The sequence below is a fragment of the Neodiprion virginianus genome, chromosome 2, assembly GCF_021901495.1.
Source record: "Neodiprion virginianus isolate iyNeoVirg1 chromosome 2, iyNeoVirg1.1, whole genome shotgun sequence".
Classification (NCBI taxonomy): Eukaryota; Metazoa; Arthropoda; class Insecta; order Hymenoptera; family Diprionidae; genus Neodiprion; species Neodiprion virginianus.
Genome location: NC_060878.1, coordinates 33872056 through 33888465, shown reverse-complemented (window position 1 = coordinate 33888465; position 16410 = coordinate 33872056). Strand labels below are relative to the sequence as shown.

The 16410-nt window shown below is 36.8% G+C and overlaps 4 protein-coding genes across 8 annotated transcripts; 2 read left to right on the top strand and 2 right to left on the bottom strand.

Annotated features, from left to right (window-relative positions):
• Window positions 1-125: 125 nt before the first annotated feature.
• On the top strand, window positions 126-3615 carry LOC124297624 (protein O-glucosyltransferase 2-like). 2 transcript variants are annotated; one of them, XM_046748850.1, is made up of 8 exons: window positions 126-425; window positions 717-910; window positions 983-1194; window positions 1275-1486; window positions 1561-1805; window positions 1911-2148; window positions 2244-2543; window positions 2624-3615. In XM_046748850.1, exons 2-8 carry the CDS (start codon window positions 729-731, stop codon window positions 2744-2746), a joined length of 1512 nt encoding a protein of 503 aa, XP_046604806.1. In that variant the 5' UTR covers window positions 126-425; window positions 717-728; the 3' UTR covers window positions 2747-3615. The 2 variants fall into 2 exon arrangements, with proteins under 2 accessions (XP_046604806.1, XP_046604805.1); XM_046748849.1 differs by having other exon boundaries at window positions 126-522.
• On the bottom strand, window positions 3079-6772 carry LOC124297621 (basic salivary proline-rich protein 1-like). Of its 2 annotated transcripts, XM_046748841.1 has the most exons (5): window positions 6631-6772; window positions 6420-6496; window positions 6213-6294; window positions 5603-5813; window positions 3079-5465 (listed from the first exon to the last, which is right to left on the bottom strand). In XM_046748841.1, the coding sequence occupies exons 1-5, from the start codon at window positions 6688-6690 to the stop codon at window positions 3955-3957; spliced, it is 1941 nt and encodes a 646-aa protein (XP_046604797.1). In that variant the 5' UTR covers window positions 6691-6772; the 3' UTR covers window positions 3079-3954. The 2 variants fall into 2 exon arrangements, with proteins under 2 accessions (XP_046604797.1, XP_046604798.1); XM_046748842.1 differs by lacking the exon at window positions 6213-6294 and having other exon boundaries at window positions 6631-6702.
• Window positions 6773-6825: 53 nt separating this feature from the next.
• On the top strand, window positions 6826-15085 carry LOC124297619 (mRNA (2'-O-methyladenosine-N(6)-)-methyltransferase). 3 transcript variants are annotated; one of them, XM_046748838.1, is made up of 9 exons: window positions 6826-6899; window positions 7010-7273; window positions 7464-7522; window positions 7637-7728; window positions 8151-8443; window positions 8531-8838; window positions 9347-10711; window positions 10830-11105; window positions 14797-15085. In XM_046748838.1, exons 4-9 carry the CDS (start codon window positions 7692-7694, stop codon window positions 14801-14803), a joined length of 2286 nt encoding a protein of 761 aa, XP_046604794.1. In that variant the 5' UTR covers window positions 6826-6899; window positions 7010-7273; window positions 7464-7522; window positions 7637-7691; the 3' UTR covers window positions 14804-15085. The 3 variants fall into 3 exon arrangements, with proteins under 3 accessions (XP_046604794.1, XP_046604792.1, XP_046604795.1); XM_046748836.1 differs by lacking the exon at window positions 14797-15085 and adding an exon at window positions 13220-14571; XM_046748839.1 differs by lacking the exons at window positions 7637-7728; window positions 14797-15085 and adding an exon at window positions 13220-14571.
• On the bottom strand, window positions 14570-16288 carry LOC124297628 (2-oxoglutarate and iron-dependent oxygenase JMJD4). The gene is made up of 4 exons (XM_046748855.1): window positions 15978-16288; window positions 15511-15808; window positions 15163-15436; window positions 14570-15093 (listed from the first exon to the last, which is right to left on the bottom strand). Exons 1-4 carry the CDS (start codon window positions 16210-16212, stop codon window positions 14647-14649), a joined length of 1254 nt encoding a protein of 417 aa, XP_046604811.1. The 5' UTR covers window positions 16213-16288; the 3' UTR covers window positions 14570-14646.
• Window positions 16289-16410: the final 122 nt, after the last annotated feature.

The following is a 16410-nucleotide window of genomic DNA, read 5'->3' as shown; positions in this document are numbered from 1 at the left end:
AATTACGCGCGTGCGCCGCCTCCCGAGATCCCCCCCATGAAGTTGTTTTATAATGCGCAGGCTTAGGAAGCCTTCTTTAACCTACCCGCGCCTGCCCACGCCACCTAACATCAGTGCTGAAATCGTCACTTTCGATCTTTCTGTCGAATTTCAACATGATTAATAAATGCGTTGATAACTGGAAGACCGTCAAAGTTACGGTTAATAGAGTTTGAAATTAATTCATTGAGATAACAAAATGATCATCTTCCCCAAAAAATTATTCACGAAAACAATAATATTCAAACGAAGAATTCACGACTGCCACGATCGTACCTGTCAAGTACAGTAACGGACGCAAATTGTTCTTACCGAGGTTCCAACCCTGATGGTCAAGTGCCGGTCTCTGTAATTTTTCTACAGTTTATCAGTCAAGACGGGACAATGTATAAACAAAAATAAAAATTTAACTTTTACAGGTTTTTACCACAATCTGACATCGGTATTCGAATATCCAAGCGAATGCGCTTTTTTGAATTATATGTAAATAACAGTGGGATCATTAAAATTTGTAAATTATGCAAATAAGAAAATTATTTTTATCACTCAATTAACGTTCAGATGATCAGTACACAGTAATAAATAAATTTCTAACCACATATATATTTTGCGATTAGAAATAATTTAACTGTGATACACAGAGGACAGAATTCACATTCAAGCACGCACGTGTATAGGTTGAATTTGCGATGAAACTTTTTCATCTGATATTCTACTGCCTCTGCCAATACGCGATTTACGCGAGGAACAATGTTATTGACGAAATCATTCCTTCAAAAACTCTGGTCTGGGGCCCTGGTCTCTATCCTGACAAAATTGTGATGCGAGCTCGTTACATATTCTTACAGCTACGGGATCAGAATGAGAAGAAGTCAGTACAAAGATGAAAAATTAGCGAATTTTTCTGTGTTACACATTCTAATTTTACAAATACTCTTTCTAGCTCATCAATATCTGCAGGAGAAGAAGTTATATCTGCCCAGATCCAAGGGGAAACTCTTACCGGAAGCCCGTGTCATATTTGGAAACAAATTTTAGATCGTAAGGATGGGAGTTTTATTGTACGATACAAGCTTTACCAGACATGCATGAATCTTCAAATTGTAATCAGGGTAAAAAACGAAGATGTGCCTGCATCGCCATTAATTTTTGCTGGTAAAAATTTCTCTAAGCTTTTATTCACTGAAGAGTGAAGCACCACTTTACATTCTACTCTCATATTCAAATATTTTTAGGCCCTGTGTATGAGGAAGAATGTTATTGCCCAAATGAGGATATCAATGATTGGTTAGAGAAAAATCAATGCCCGCTTAACTACAGTCAAATACAGGCAGATCTACAACCTTTTTTCAGTTTAGATTTCGACGCAATTAGAAAAGATATTATAAAAAAGTTTGATCGCCCTTATAGCGTCAGTATATGTCATTACGTTGTTAAACTAAACAAGGTGCGTATTCTCTGGTCAAACTGAACTATCTGCTTTATTCAGAGAGCTTACAGCATTACATTTTGGTGCCACAGATTTACAGACAATGCTATGGACAACATGTTGGCTTCAAGACATTTATGGATGCAATTTTATTGTCCTTGGCAAGAAAATTTGTCATACCTGACATAGAGCTCTTTGTCAATCTGGGTGATTGGCCTCTAGTTTCAAACACTGAAAAAACTTACCCCATTTTCTCATGGTGTGGATCTGATGACTCCAAAGACATAGCTATGCCTTCTTACGACCTGACTGAATCAACCCTAGAGAATATGGGGAGGTGAGATAAAAGATGTTGGAAAAATTTTCTGTTTGTCCTGCAATTATGTCTCATCACGAGTTCAACAATTTGATCTTACGTTGATGAATCATATTTTAAATACAGGGTGATGCTAGACATGCTATCTGTACAGGGTAATACAAAGTTACCATGGCTTGCTAAGGTAGAAAAAGCGTTTTGGCGCGGTCGTGATTCTTGTCGAGAACGGCTGGATTTGATAGATATAGCTCGAAAACATCCCGATTTGATAAACGCGTCCATTACAAATTTTTTCTTTTTCAAGAATGAAATTGATAAGTACGGACCAAGGGAAAATCACACTTCCTTTTTCAATTTTTTTGATGTAAGTCGCAACAATTTCTTGTCTTTGCAATTACTACATCACTGTTATTCAAATTGTTGATTCATTTGTAATTGGCCTATATAATGAATTTTTAGTACAAATATCAATTGAATATCGACGGCTCAGTGGCAGCTTACAGATTCCCTTATCTCCTTGCTGGTGACTCCTTGGTATTCAAACAGGAATCAAAGTACTACGAATTTTTTTACAAGCAACTCCGACCATATGAACATTATATTCCGATTAAAAAGGACCTGACAGATCTTGTAGAGAAAATAAGATGGGCAAAACAACATGACAATATTGCATACAAAGTATCTCGCAATGGACAATTATTTGCCAGAGATAATTTGATGCCACAAAACATATTTTGCTATCATGCTGTTTTGTTCAAGGTAACAGTGCATATTTCTTACATTAATATTGAATCACTTACCTTATCGCAACATCTATATTGGTAATACTTAACCCTTAGGAATGGAGTAATCGTCTAAAAAGTAAAGTAGTTCGACTGGCTGGTATGGAAGAGGTACCGCAACCTGAGAGTTCTTGTAAATGTCATCGAATAAATGCGATGGGCTCTAAAGAAGAGCTTTAGCAGTTTTATCATCTTAAAACATGGAGTGATCATTAGGCATTTATTCAATATAAAAATTATGCAGGGAAAAGTGCTTCATGAATTTTTCGTCTAAAAAAGTATTGCCAAACTTTGATATATGATGCCAAATTTTACAACTGAAGTCGTCAGTAGGTCCCACTTCGAAATGGTCCATATTCTAGCTTATTTTTAATTCAACTTGAAGATTTTCATTATATTTTTTTTTTGTTACGTTAAAGTGATATAGTGGTCCCATAGATGTAAAGGGCATCATTTTCGTAATTCGATTAAAGATGTCAATGTCTGAATAGGCTCAAGAGATTTTTCGAATGTCTAAATTGAGTTTGTACTTCAAAATGTGTACCAAAAATTTAAACCTACTTTTGCATTTATTAAAAATATGCTTATTCAATTCACACAAATAGATTGGGTCTTTATGATTCCTAGTGGCACATCATTTTTCGAACTAAAAGCGCGAGAGCTATAAAATTAATTTCGGAAAGGATAATTTTGTTTAATGCTGACTTTTTATTATTAAGAGTTTGATCGTTACAAAGTTTTAACAGTAACGTTTTTATATTTAATTGTCGTAGAACCTCGATTATCCGAGCTATTTTGAACCTAATTTACGTGAAATAATCGAAGAACGCGAATTATACGATAAAGAAATAACGGTACGTTTCAGCAAATCTTATTACAACCCCAAGACGAGCTCAAATAATCCCGAATTAGAGGGATGTAGGCTCGGATAATCGAGATTGTACTGTAATTAATATTTAATACTAATGTGCTTGCCATTACTTATCATATGTATTTTACACTAATGTAATATGGATAATACATAAAAAATGTTGAAATCTTTTGAATAATTTCGTATTTTCCAATCGTTCATTTTGTACGCAGTTAACACTGGCAAGTAATAAAAAAAAATGATTATTCATGATGTTAACACTACACGTCACTGCCAATAAGTCAAAACGATCGTACAGAACAGCTTCAGATTTAAATACCGAGCTTATTATGTACAAATTAATCTAAAAACATAGGTCACTTAATCCGGAAATGTACCCATTATACATAACGCCTCGCGATCGTGAAAAACATAAAAATTCGTTAAAATGAATAGTAATAATAATAATGATAATCATTATTATAATTATAATACCAGATTGCTATGAAGACTTTTGTCAAGACACTGCCGGAATGAACTATTGTGGCGGAGGCTGATACCCATAGCCAGCATACTGATTGGGAGGTGGAGGACCTTGGGGACCAGGCGGAGGTGGCATATGTCCACCTGGAGGGCGAGGTGGATATTGCCCGTATCCTTGTCCTCCCGGTGGTGGGGGATAACTCTGAGGTGGGTACTGGGGATGCACATAATGCTGTCCACCCTGAGGTGGATGGGGTGAATATACTTGGGGTTGGCCGCCTGGAGACGGGGGTACATACGTTTGCGTAGTTGCTGGATGAGACTGTGGGGGGCCGTAACCTCCTGGAGGCTGGGGGGGTCCAGATGGAGGCGGTGGCCCTTGTGGTGGACCAGGTGGAGGTTGAAAACCACTCGGAGCTGGGCTGGGTGACTGCTGCTGTTGTTGCTGCTGCTGAGGTGAAGTTTGAGATTGTTGTTGCGATTGATGCTGAGGCTGGTGGGGAGGTGGCTGGTGCGAAGGTTGGTGTGAAGGTTGATGCGATGACTGATGAGAAGGTTGATGAGCAGATTGATGTGAGGATTGATGAGGAGATTGATGAGGTGGCTGATGGGGTGCTTGATGTGACGGAGGGGGATGCGAGGGTTGATGAGGAGCTTGATGTGGAGGTGGATGCGGAGGTGGATGAGAAGTCTGGTGGGGTTGCTGATGTACAGGATAACCAGATGGAGCCGGTCCAGGAGGGGTATAACCGCCACCCTGCGATGAAACTGGGGGAGCACCAGTCGGCGGGTAAGTCTGGGTGGATGCAACAGACGGTGTGCTAGTAGGCTGACCGCTTTGAGCATAAGTGTTTACCCCGCTAGCTGGAGGAGTACTGAAAGGTGGAGATGTTGAAGCTGGACCATACTGTGATGGACCAGGACCAGGGCCAGGACTGGGTTGGTTTCCATAGCTAGATTGTGGGCCTGCATTTTGTTGTGGTCCAGACTGTGGCGGTTGAGCTGGGGTAGACGTTGGTGGAGGTGGGTAGCTTTGAGGAGGTACACTGTTGGGGTAGCCCTGAGATGACGGAGGATAATTTCCAGCCTGGGTTGAATTGTATGCATTTGGGGGAGGCTGGGATGGAGGTTGTTGATAAGTCGGTTGAGGGCTGGGACTACCGTACTGTCCTGGCTGCTGGGGTTGTGCGCCCGAAGGAAAGTTTTGTTGAGAAGCATTCGGAGGAGGGTATCCTTGCTGACTGGGAGGTGGCGGACCATATCCAGATGGAGGTTGGTTGCCACCAGGAGGCGGGTATCCTCCAGGTTGTGGCCCGTAGCTGTTGCCAGTGTTGGGTGGACCATAATTCGGTTGGCTGGCGGCAGGATAGCCCTGTTGTTGGGTAGGATTGGGAGATGCGTATTGGTTGGCCTGCCCTGGTGTGTAAGCTGCAGCCTGAGGTCCCGGATAGGTTGTCGCAGGATTCTGGTTCGAATAAGGCCCTGGATATCCTTGTTGAGTTGGTTGCTGAGGGTATCCTTGAGGTCCACTTCTGTACTGTTGTGGCCCAGGGACTGGTGCAGGTCCTGTTGAAATTTGTAACAAATAAATACATGGACAATCGAACATAACCAATAAACAGATTGAGTAACATACAGGCTATAATATTAAGCATCGAACTGCTAATAGGGTACAGCGTTCAAAAAAATGAATGCCTACTTACGATTCATGCTGGGCCCTTGCCCAGGCATAACAGGACCACGATATCCTCCTTGAGGCATCGACTGTGCTTGATTGAATCCAGACATGGGTAAAGGCTGCTGCGTGTTCGGAGGCATTTCAGTACCAGGTCCTGCAGCTACAGGAGGACCTGCGGGTGGCCCTTGAGGCCCCATCATGGGATGCTGAGGACCATTGGGCATGCCTTGAGGTGGCTAAAATTGATAGGAGTGCCATAATTGTGAGTTACACAAAAAAAATCAATGTTATTTCCAGAAAAACGGTTTGCAGCATAAGCTCAACCAAAAACGGCTGTAACATATAAACCAATAAAACAATATAAAAACGAATACTACGAAAAGGTAGTGATGTAACAGTAAAAACCGCTGAGTGTTTGGTACAATTGGCCAATGGCCTCACAGAAAATAAATAAAGGAAGGTCAACAAAAGTGGAAGATCTCGACTGTTTTTAAAGTTTGACCATTACTAATTAATACCTAGCAGAAAAATGTCTTCATTTTGATATGCTAGAAGCAATTAAGGTGTTTCACAAAAATATTAAAGTACTGAACGAGTTCAGCCAAAGATTGTATACACTCAAATCAAAAACTCACTGGCAATAAAGCCTGGATATTTTGGTTAGCATCTGCGATAGATGCCAAGTATACCAAGTTGCGGTGCAAAACTTGCTGGTACCTGAAATTGGAATTTGAAACTTGTCATCATTGTGGGAGAGTGATAAAAAATTCTGCAATCATTGTCAACATGATTGATTTCATTATTGTTGCTAAATTGAATCAATATAATTGGCGTTAGCTCACTGTATGCATTCCTGAGGTTTTCCTTTGTTTTGGTACTCTTGAATAGTTTGAATAAGGTGACTGTTCTCATCCAGCATCTGTAAGAACGTGAACGTAGTACATGAATTTGTGCACTTTTTTTCTCTAGAATTTTTTGAAAAACTGGAAGCGCTTTTGTTTCTCCGCAGTGAATTTATCGAAACCTAGGAATCCTGCGATACTCGAACCTTACCTTTTGTATTTGGGCTGGATTCGGCGGCGGTCTACCTCGTTGAGCAAACGTTACCGACATTTCGAGATAAATATAAACTCGTTAATCAGCTTAGCAGAATACGACTATTTTATATTTAGTTATTACGGGAAAATAATCGAAATTTTTATGATCGGCGTCGGTCAAATCGGACGTAATAGTGACAGGAAAGTTCGTCCATTTTCGTAGTCGACAAGCTGGGGAGACGATGCGCACCGTGGCCAAATAGTTAGTGTGCTGCAAACTTGACGGTAAAAAATCATTTCGCATATCACTTTCCGTACCTCGTTTAACAAAACACTGCAATTAAGGACGGATCAACAGTCGTCTTAATTGCACATCCCTCGTTTTAATTTTCCAGACGTAATTGCTCAACCACGACTAATAAGAAAGTTATCTATTCCTTCGAGAAATAATATTCAAATTTTGGTGTTGGCGATGCTTGTCCTTGTTGCCCTACCGCCGCCCCCGTGGCCCGTGCAAGCGACAAGTCTTCCCTCGACTCTTCAGTCACAGGCAAATGGCGTCGTACGGTTGGATATCGTCGCTTCAATTTGTGCAAATTATGAATGAATTTTAATTGTTACCGAGAATATCAATTAAAATCGAACGGCAAAAGATTCCGGTAAGTTGATGGAACACTTTTAGATAATTTCTGACAGTGTGTTTGCTCAATTTTTGTGTGAATTTTGCTATTATACGCTCGTGTCATTAGTTTGTAAACAAACACGGCACACGCAAAGTGCTGTCAGAATACAATTTTTCGAACTAAAAATAATATGCCCTATTTTAATGAAATATTCGATATTTTACAGCGGAATTATTCATCGCCTAACGAGGATTTGTAAATGAATATATCATAGCAAATCTACTGGTAAGTTGAAAATTCGAATTGTTTTATCAATATTATTATGTATATTGTTGTGTAGTTGGGTTCAATCTCTGTACCGCGATCACTCATATCTTATGTTTATTGTCACTTGCTTAGATTATACCGCAAATTATTATGAGGGACAGTGCTGCGAGACATAGACTGAGAAGCAATGACTAAGTTTTCACCGGGCACAAACTGGAAGCAAGGTGAGACGAAATGGGCAGAGTTAATTTGTATCGATATTGGCGATACAACAATGTACGGAGGTGCGAAGAAATTTTAATCCTTGGCTCAGAAATTTGAAAGGAAAAAATCAAAAGCTATTTATTTCAACTGAAATTTTTCACATTTATTGATTGGTTATGTATTTATATTATTGCGGTGAAAACTTAGTCGAGGAACCTGCTTGTTACCTTGAAATGCACCTTTGAATATTTGTTTCAATATCCAGAAATATTATTATGTCAAACATTAAGATTTCCTTGCTATTTGTTCTTTGTTATCAAAACACTGATTTTGATTGCTTATCATTCTTATAACCTAAGTATTACAAGAGCTGTACATAGACTCTAATTGGTTAGTAATAATTTGATTCTTCACAAATATATATTTCATGTTTGTTCCACAGGTGAATGTTATACCGTACTTGACAATTACGTCACAACGATGAACGAAGTTAGTGGAGGAAAACAAGAAATGACTAGCAATTCAGCATGGGAAGCTTTGGCTGGACAGACAGTTTCGACAATGCCTACTATGCACCATCATCAGCTTTTACAACCGGAAGCAAATCCTCCTGTTACTCAAGTTATTGTACCAACACCAGTTAAACTTCAAGCAGCAATACTACCACCACCTCAAAACGTGGTTGAACATTGTCCTCCTTTAGCTCATATGCAACAAACCTCACTTGCTTCACAGGTGAAACTCCACTTTAAAAAGTGATTGATATCACAAATAATTGTATTTTACATTAATTTTAAGTACCTATGTTTATACTTTTTGCAGGCTACTGCGCCAGGTTCTTTTATCGATTCTGAACTATCAACTGAGCTCCAGCAGCAGGGATGGAAAAAGTATTGGAGCAAAAGGGAAAACAGACCGTATTTTTGGAATAAATCGACTGGAGAATCTCTCTGGGTTCCTCCATTACTCAAACCGCAATTTGATCCAATAACGGATCCCTTGGGTATATGCGGCGTACCTCCGGTTCCTGGAAATGGTCCGATAGCCCCTGCTACTCCTGCAATTACACTTAAACGCAGAGCATCTGAAGACAGCCCTGTTGCTTCGTCAACAAAGAAATTTATCCTAGCGTAAGCATTAACCTTCATAGTTAATTTCTTTTGTTTCTGTGTATCTTCTAATTGATTTGATGGTCATGTAGTTCTTTGTTATTCTGATGTTGAGATCAAGCTGCAATGAGTCTTAAGGTAATAGGTATAAATTCAGGAATATTTCGGAACACCTCAACTAGAGTAAGGATTTCAGTCAAGGAAGATAAATTAATCCCGTATTCGTGAAGGTACAGAGTTTAACTTGAAAGAATAGGGTTTTTGTGAGTCACTTTCAGGTCTTAGCCTTATTTTACAGCTTGTGGCACATAGAGATTCGATAAAATAGTAATATTCAAAATTATAACCAATAATACTAGGTATACGCACATCCGACATCAAATTTCAAACATGTTCTCGTGAAAACTACTATTAATGAATAATGATGGAAGGCAAAATGTGAAGGCACAATCTCAGTAAACTACCTTAATTAAGGCATTCTGCTTGCTTATCATGGAAATTAAAGATACTATTGTCATTACTATTGCAGCGGTCCATGGGATTTGGAGATCTCAACAAATGTGATAATTTACGAAAAAGGACCTTCAAACATACCCCACATTCATCCGGACGTTGAAGCATTCAGATGTGGATTGCTCGCAAAATTACGCCAGTGCTATCAAGAGCTCTGTCACACGCGAGAATCTATTGATGCTCCCAGAGATTCTTTCAATCGGTGGCTGATGGAACGCAAAGTCATTGATTGCGGCTCAGACCCTTTACTTCCGAGTCAATGTTTCCCAGAAATATCAATGTCTATGTATCGTGAAATAATGAACGATATACCAATGAAACTTGTCAGACCAAAATTCACTGGTGATGCCAGGAAACAACTGTCAAGATATGCTGAAGCAGCTAAAAATATGATAGAATCTAGGTCTGCATCTCCCGAAAGTAGAAAAGTTGTTAAATGGAATGCTGAGGACACCTTTCAATGGTTAAGAAGGACGGTTGGTGCTACTTTTGATGATTTTCAAGATAGATTAGCTCATTTAAAAAGGCAATGTCAACCTCATTTGACGGAGACAGTAAAAGCTAGTGTTGAAGGTATCTGTTTAAAAATTTACCATCTTTCAACAGACTACGCAAAAAAAATTAAAGATAAGAACAATCAAATGACGAAAGAAGGTGGGCTTGCCGACGTCATACCATTGACAGGCCCTGTGAGTAGCCAGAGAAAAGTATGGTGCTATCCTGTACAGTTCTCCTTGCCAAGTCCACGTCTACCGCAAATAGAGTACTTACCAGAAAGAGAACAAACAATGCTACGTTTTCATGGAGATACAATGGGCATAAATAACACGCACTTGACAAAACTGGAACATTTGTACAGATATAATTGCTTTGACGATAAAAAATTCGAGATGTTTCTACCCCGAGTTTGGTCCCTGCTCAAAAGATACCAAACATACCTTGGAATAAATGAGGGTCAAGCTACGCAAATGGCATTGCCAGTCACTGTCTTTGAGTGTCTTCAGAGAACTTTTGGCGTCACTTTTGAATGCTTTGCTTCTCCATTGAACTGCTACTTCAGACAATATTGCTCAGCATTTGCTGATACAGATTCTCACTTTGGATCAAGAGGACCTTTCCTTGATTTCAGGCCCATTAGTGGCTCCTTTGAAGCCAATCCTCCATACTGTGAGGAGCTAATGGAGGCCATGGTTAATCATTTTGAGCAATTACTCGCTGATTCAGTTGAGCCTCTCTCGTTTGTAGTTTTTCTACCTGAATGGAGAGATCCAGCACCTAACGCACTTCTAAAACTTGAGAGTAGCCACTTCAAACGCAAGCAAGTTGTTGTGCCTGCAATGGAACATGAGTACAGACATGGATTTCAACATATCCTTCCTAAGTGAGTTTTATAGCCAATTAGGTATCGTATTTCTTTCATACAACCCTATACTAATTTTTTTTTCAACTTGGTTGATAACTTTTAGGTAAAAATATTATATCAAGCTTGGTTCTTTTAGGGGAGAAGTCAATATACGAGCAGCACATGGTACTCTTGTCGTGTGGCTGCAGAATGCTGCTGGTAATGCACGTTGGGGACCGACGGATGACCGAGTAGAGGCACTCTTAGAGGCTTGGAGACCAGGGAGAGAAAGGGAAAGAGATAGACAAGAACTGCTCTCCCCACCAAGACAAACGCATCAACCTATCGCTGCCACCCCCATTCCTGTGGCATCAACACCCACGACCCCAACAACCCCACTTTCATCCTTGTCTACACTTTCAACACATCCTATGTAAGTAGTCGATCACAGTAAGAAGCGTGCAAGTCTTGATAAATCAATTACATGACACAGTATGTTCATATTGCTGAATAATAAGTTGTCTTCCTTTTCTTCTCATTCTGCATATGCCTCATTCGCTGACCCAAAAAAAAAAAAAAAATTATTTTAACTTTCTTCCACACCTATTCATTAGACTTGGCTAGGCGAGAAATTTGAACAATACTAATATTCTTTCTTATTTTCAATATAAAAATAATGTACATAATCAATAATTAAACTTGGTACAGCTAGCAATATGGAGTTTTTGCTGCAGGATTTTGCAATGTACCTGTTATGTCAATTTCAATGATTTCACAGCTGGTTGATTACGATGTTGCCTTGGTCTTCCTCAAAAATTTAAAATGTGTAATGAATTATGGCGTAGAAAAAACTCCTTGCTTCGCATAATATATTATTTTCTAGTGAGTAACAAAATTTTTTCTTTTCGTATTGTTCTACTTTAATGTAGAGCAACGGGATACATCTATTTGTATAATATTAATTGATTTATTCTTTACTCTTTAGAAAGTCTTATGATCCATGAAAAAATATTATTTGCTCTCAATCATTGCGTTTAGACTTTTAATAGTATGCAGGCTATTGAAATGGTAGATATACTTGCCATGCAAGTTGAAACTATAAAATTAATGTGTAGAAATACAATAAACAGAATTCATAAAAAGTGTATGTCATCTAAATTTTACTTGACACATGAAAATTTGTTTTAATTACTCTTCAATAACCAGCTTTCACCAGTTTCAAGCGCCATTTTATACAAATGATTTGTGTTTTGCCTAAGCAATAGATTTGGATATGTACCACCCAGATGTTTTCAGGTTATTACATGTCACAAATTTTAAACCACCTGAACCGTACCAATTAATATTTTATTTCAATCTAATAACGAAAAAAACGCACATTTATTATAATTTTAAAATTGAATCTATAAGTACTACTGATTTAGGCTCAAAATAATAACTGATTTTATTATATGATGTATATATATGCATACACACAATGAAATAAAAAAGCTTAAACATATTGTAATGTAAAACATATTAATGTCTATACATAAGAAATTCGAGGAGAATACAAATGGATCATCAAGTATAATCAGTCGTATGGTAACTTTCATGCCAAGTGTATCTACATAAAAAATGATATTAGATGCATATCATGAAAACTATATAAAACCATGCACAACGGATTATTGCCAGAGAAAGATATTTCAGTAAACTTTACGTGAATAGCATTGATGAATTAGTTTTTTGTTCTGTTTCTCTGCTTTTCTATTCAAAAAACTTGCAATTTCCATTTTCATATTGCACCGAATTACTAGCTTCGTAGTCAATAATTTGCCGAAGCTCTTTCGAATTTAGTTTTAAACACTTAATTAACTCGTCTTATAGATTTGGTACATCTTTATCAGATGTGCACCATCTTACTCATATTTTCCATGTATATATAAATAAATATATACATGCTTGTAAACTCAAGTGTATGTATGTATATACTTATATATATTTCTGTATACATGAGTCTATATTTGAACTATAAATCCTTAATGTATTGATGCCTAACCAATCGGTAGACAGTAGTATGATTAAGACAATACATAAACTGTCAAATTTTAAATGTGGCGTTACATTGTTTTACATTTTAAAAAAGATCTAATTATACATATATATAGTGTACATATACTTATATACGTTAATGTATATGTATACAAGAATGCTAAAGAAGTTGAAAAGCTGAACATGATAGAATATCTATAGCTGCTAAGGAACTAGAGCAGGGCAAGTATTTGTCAATCTTGAATACAACAGGTAGTTATTTTCATTTGCCATTGAATACGAGTAGTTAAAGGAGTTGTGATCAATTGTTGATTTAAAATATTGATCGCTTGCTGAAGGAGAGTATTGTACATATTGATACCCTTGAAAATTGTAAGATGGGCTGGACTTTTGATAATTTTTGTTTCAAATATGATTCTCTACAAAAAAATCTGATTTATTTGTCAATGAGTGTATAATAGATTATACAGAAATATATATGACCATTAAGTAAAAGAAAAATATTATTCGCAGAATACCAGCGCAGCTAATTTTTAGGTGAGAGTGCTACACATGGTGGTTGCTGCATACAAGTCAAGGAATTTTCTCGCAATCATTTTTTAAATCAAGTTTGAAGTTTTATTAATTTTTTTTTAGTGTGCACTTACTTCAAGTACCATATATGGTACTTAACAGGGTTTCTCTTCAAAACATGCAATTGTCGAGGTCTCGATGTTGAATAAGAAGTTACTGCTGATCTAACACATTTTCTCTTACATTTATATTAAAATGAAACTATTGTTTATTATTTTTGAGGTTTCTTTGTGCAGTATCTATCTTTTGTGCTGTCTCATAGATATTTATTGATGATTTAGAAAAAAGTTGATAGAGCTTTCAAAGCGTTGAATTATACAATTAATAAACTACTCTTTTTTTTAACTTTTACGCTGTGCCTTAGTCTTTTTTCTAACATTTATCCATCTACTGATCTGTCTGTTTTCTGCAGAATCCAACTCACTAATCTCTATGTATAATGTGACAAGGTAAATTTCACGATAAGAATTTGGTTCATATTTAGTGACTACCGTCAATGTTTTCATTCCAGATTAATTATTCTGGTGTAAATCTATAGGTCATGTATAATCTGTTGTAGACAGACATAGTAAATTGTTGAAATGAACAATTTTAAAGGTTAGTGAATATATTTCTAACTGTCGAAAAATTTTCTCAAAGTATACTTGATTACATTCGTCTAAATTCATTATTCTAACACCAATCATTTTCAAAGATCGTCTTGAAAGCTCTATTGGACTTTCTATTGAATGGTTATTATTTTTATTATTGGTGTGATTCGCATATATTATTAAATTGAGTTCATTTCATATGAACATCATCATTTTCGTCATCTTCACAATATAAAAAGTTGATCTGAAATTATAAAAATATAATAATCCATGTTTCGATACAGAGCAAATCTACTGTGCAGTAGTAGAGGTTAAAATAAAGTAAATTGCATTGTAAATACAAACTCACCATAAACAAACACATAATTGAGAACGATAACTATCAGTAATTCTGAAATAATTTGAATATTTTGTAAGACATTATGAGTAAGGATGTTATATAAATAGATTTAAATAAATTTGTCTTAGTTATAGACATACGAAAATAATTATGTATCGTTTAATCCTAAATTCTATAGAATGTTTATCAAGGTACAAAATAATGAACAACAAAAAATACCACAAATGCTTACACAACAGAAAATTGATAATGTATTCACCACTATCCACAATGTGACCACAATACTGCATAATATAAACACATTGTATAAATTAAAATGCGGCAAGAGTTTTGTACTAATAAAAACTGCAAACACAATGAAACATTTTAAAGTATTAGTACATTTATTTGAAAAAATATAACGATCAATTTACAGTGTTTAATTTCCTAGTACAAAGTTAATCTCCAAATGATGGATTTACAGCCAAGATTTTATTTATTTCATCGACAAGAAATCTTGCTTCATTTTCACTAAAAATTAGAGAGTGTATGCACTTTTCTTCAACATCTCTAATCATATCATCTAACACCAGCCTAATTTGTTTCAGATCGTAAAAGCAATGATTTCTTCCCAAATACCAAGTGTGAAAACTAATCACAGGAGTATCCTTCATAATCAGAGCCATACGTTTCTTCGATAGGAATGAGAGGAACTTGTAGAATTGTACATAGTCCATACCATGTGAAGCTTTCAACATTAATTGACAGTGATCATCCCAACCATCCATATCACGACAGTCTTCAACTTCTCTCATCACAGCACAAAGTTCTTTTTTTAAGGAAATCCATACATTCCAAACATTGCAAGCATTGATCCAATTATGATTGATAGAAATAGTGTCTTCCTAAAAAAATGCATTTATTTAATCAGCATTTAGTTATAACCTGGTGCTTATAGTACTGAAAATTAGTACCAAATTCCAAACTTGATGATGCCACCCAGATGGAATGAATACTATTTCACCAGGTTGTTGAATAATTTCATAACGTTTGAGTCTATCTTCATCATAATTTGGATACATTGTTTGATTCAACAACTCATTGGAAGTTGTTATGTCATAGATTAATTTCCCATGCTTATCTCGCAGACTCTCTTCGTCCCCAGGTGCAAAGAGAAGCCAGCGTTTTTTTCCAACTATATTAGCTGACCAGCTATAGGATGAGAAGACATCTGCATGAAATGGTGTCCTAAAAGTACACGAAAGCAATAAGAATTCTATCAACAAATATAATTGCTCATTTTAACATAATTGTAGCTATACCATGTTCCTTTTGGACCCATGTAGATAAACATATAATCGTCATTTAATTCTTCCTGTTCTGTGTAATATTCGTTTAACCAATCAGAGGCAAAATACTGGGGAACATTATAGATTGGGATATGTGGATTATTTTTTACGCAATGCCAGTCCTTTAGATATAGTAAAGGCATATTTTTTGGATTACTAAGGTCACGATATGTGATCCAATAGTCGACATAATCAGCCAATGCCATATCATCCTTCAGTTGGGAATTGTAGTATTTTGCTGTACAGTCAGCCACAGGTGCAATACAAGATCCTACGAGAAAATTTTGCTTACTTCACAAGTATATTTGTAATTGGGAAATGAATTCATTACGATATTCTATTCTATGATTATTTCTTCATTCAAAATGGATCAATTTCGAAACAGTCTAAACTCTAGTTTCATGTTTAGTGGTGAATATTATTGAGTGCGTAGCTCTCACCGAATACTCTTTTGATGTATTCGAAATTTGGCGCGTTGTCTGCTTGCCACATTTGTCTGCACGGCCATGCATCCGTGGCAGATTGGATCACGCAGGGAATATTGTTCTGTAAATATCTTCTAAAATATTCATTGTACGATAAAGAGTGATTGACATATCCAGTGACGTTATTTTCGACTGATGTTCCGAATTCGTGGTATGCGTAATCGTTAGAAATATCTATAACTTTGGTCATTCCGCGTTTACTGTAAATTTATTTTAGGTTAGGTTCTCTCTTTTCGGATGAATCGGATGAAACTACTTTATATCGATCTAGAGTGGAACCACGATAGTAAAATCCGTAGAATCGAAATGCAAGAGTACGCAAGCGCCTCTAATAGGTTCATGGTTAAAGCGTTTTGACGTTCGTCAACTTCGAGGTGGCCAGCCTGTG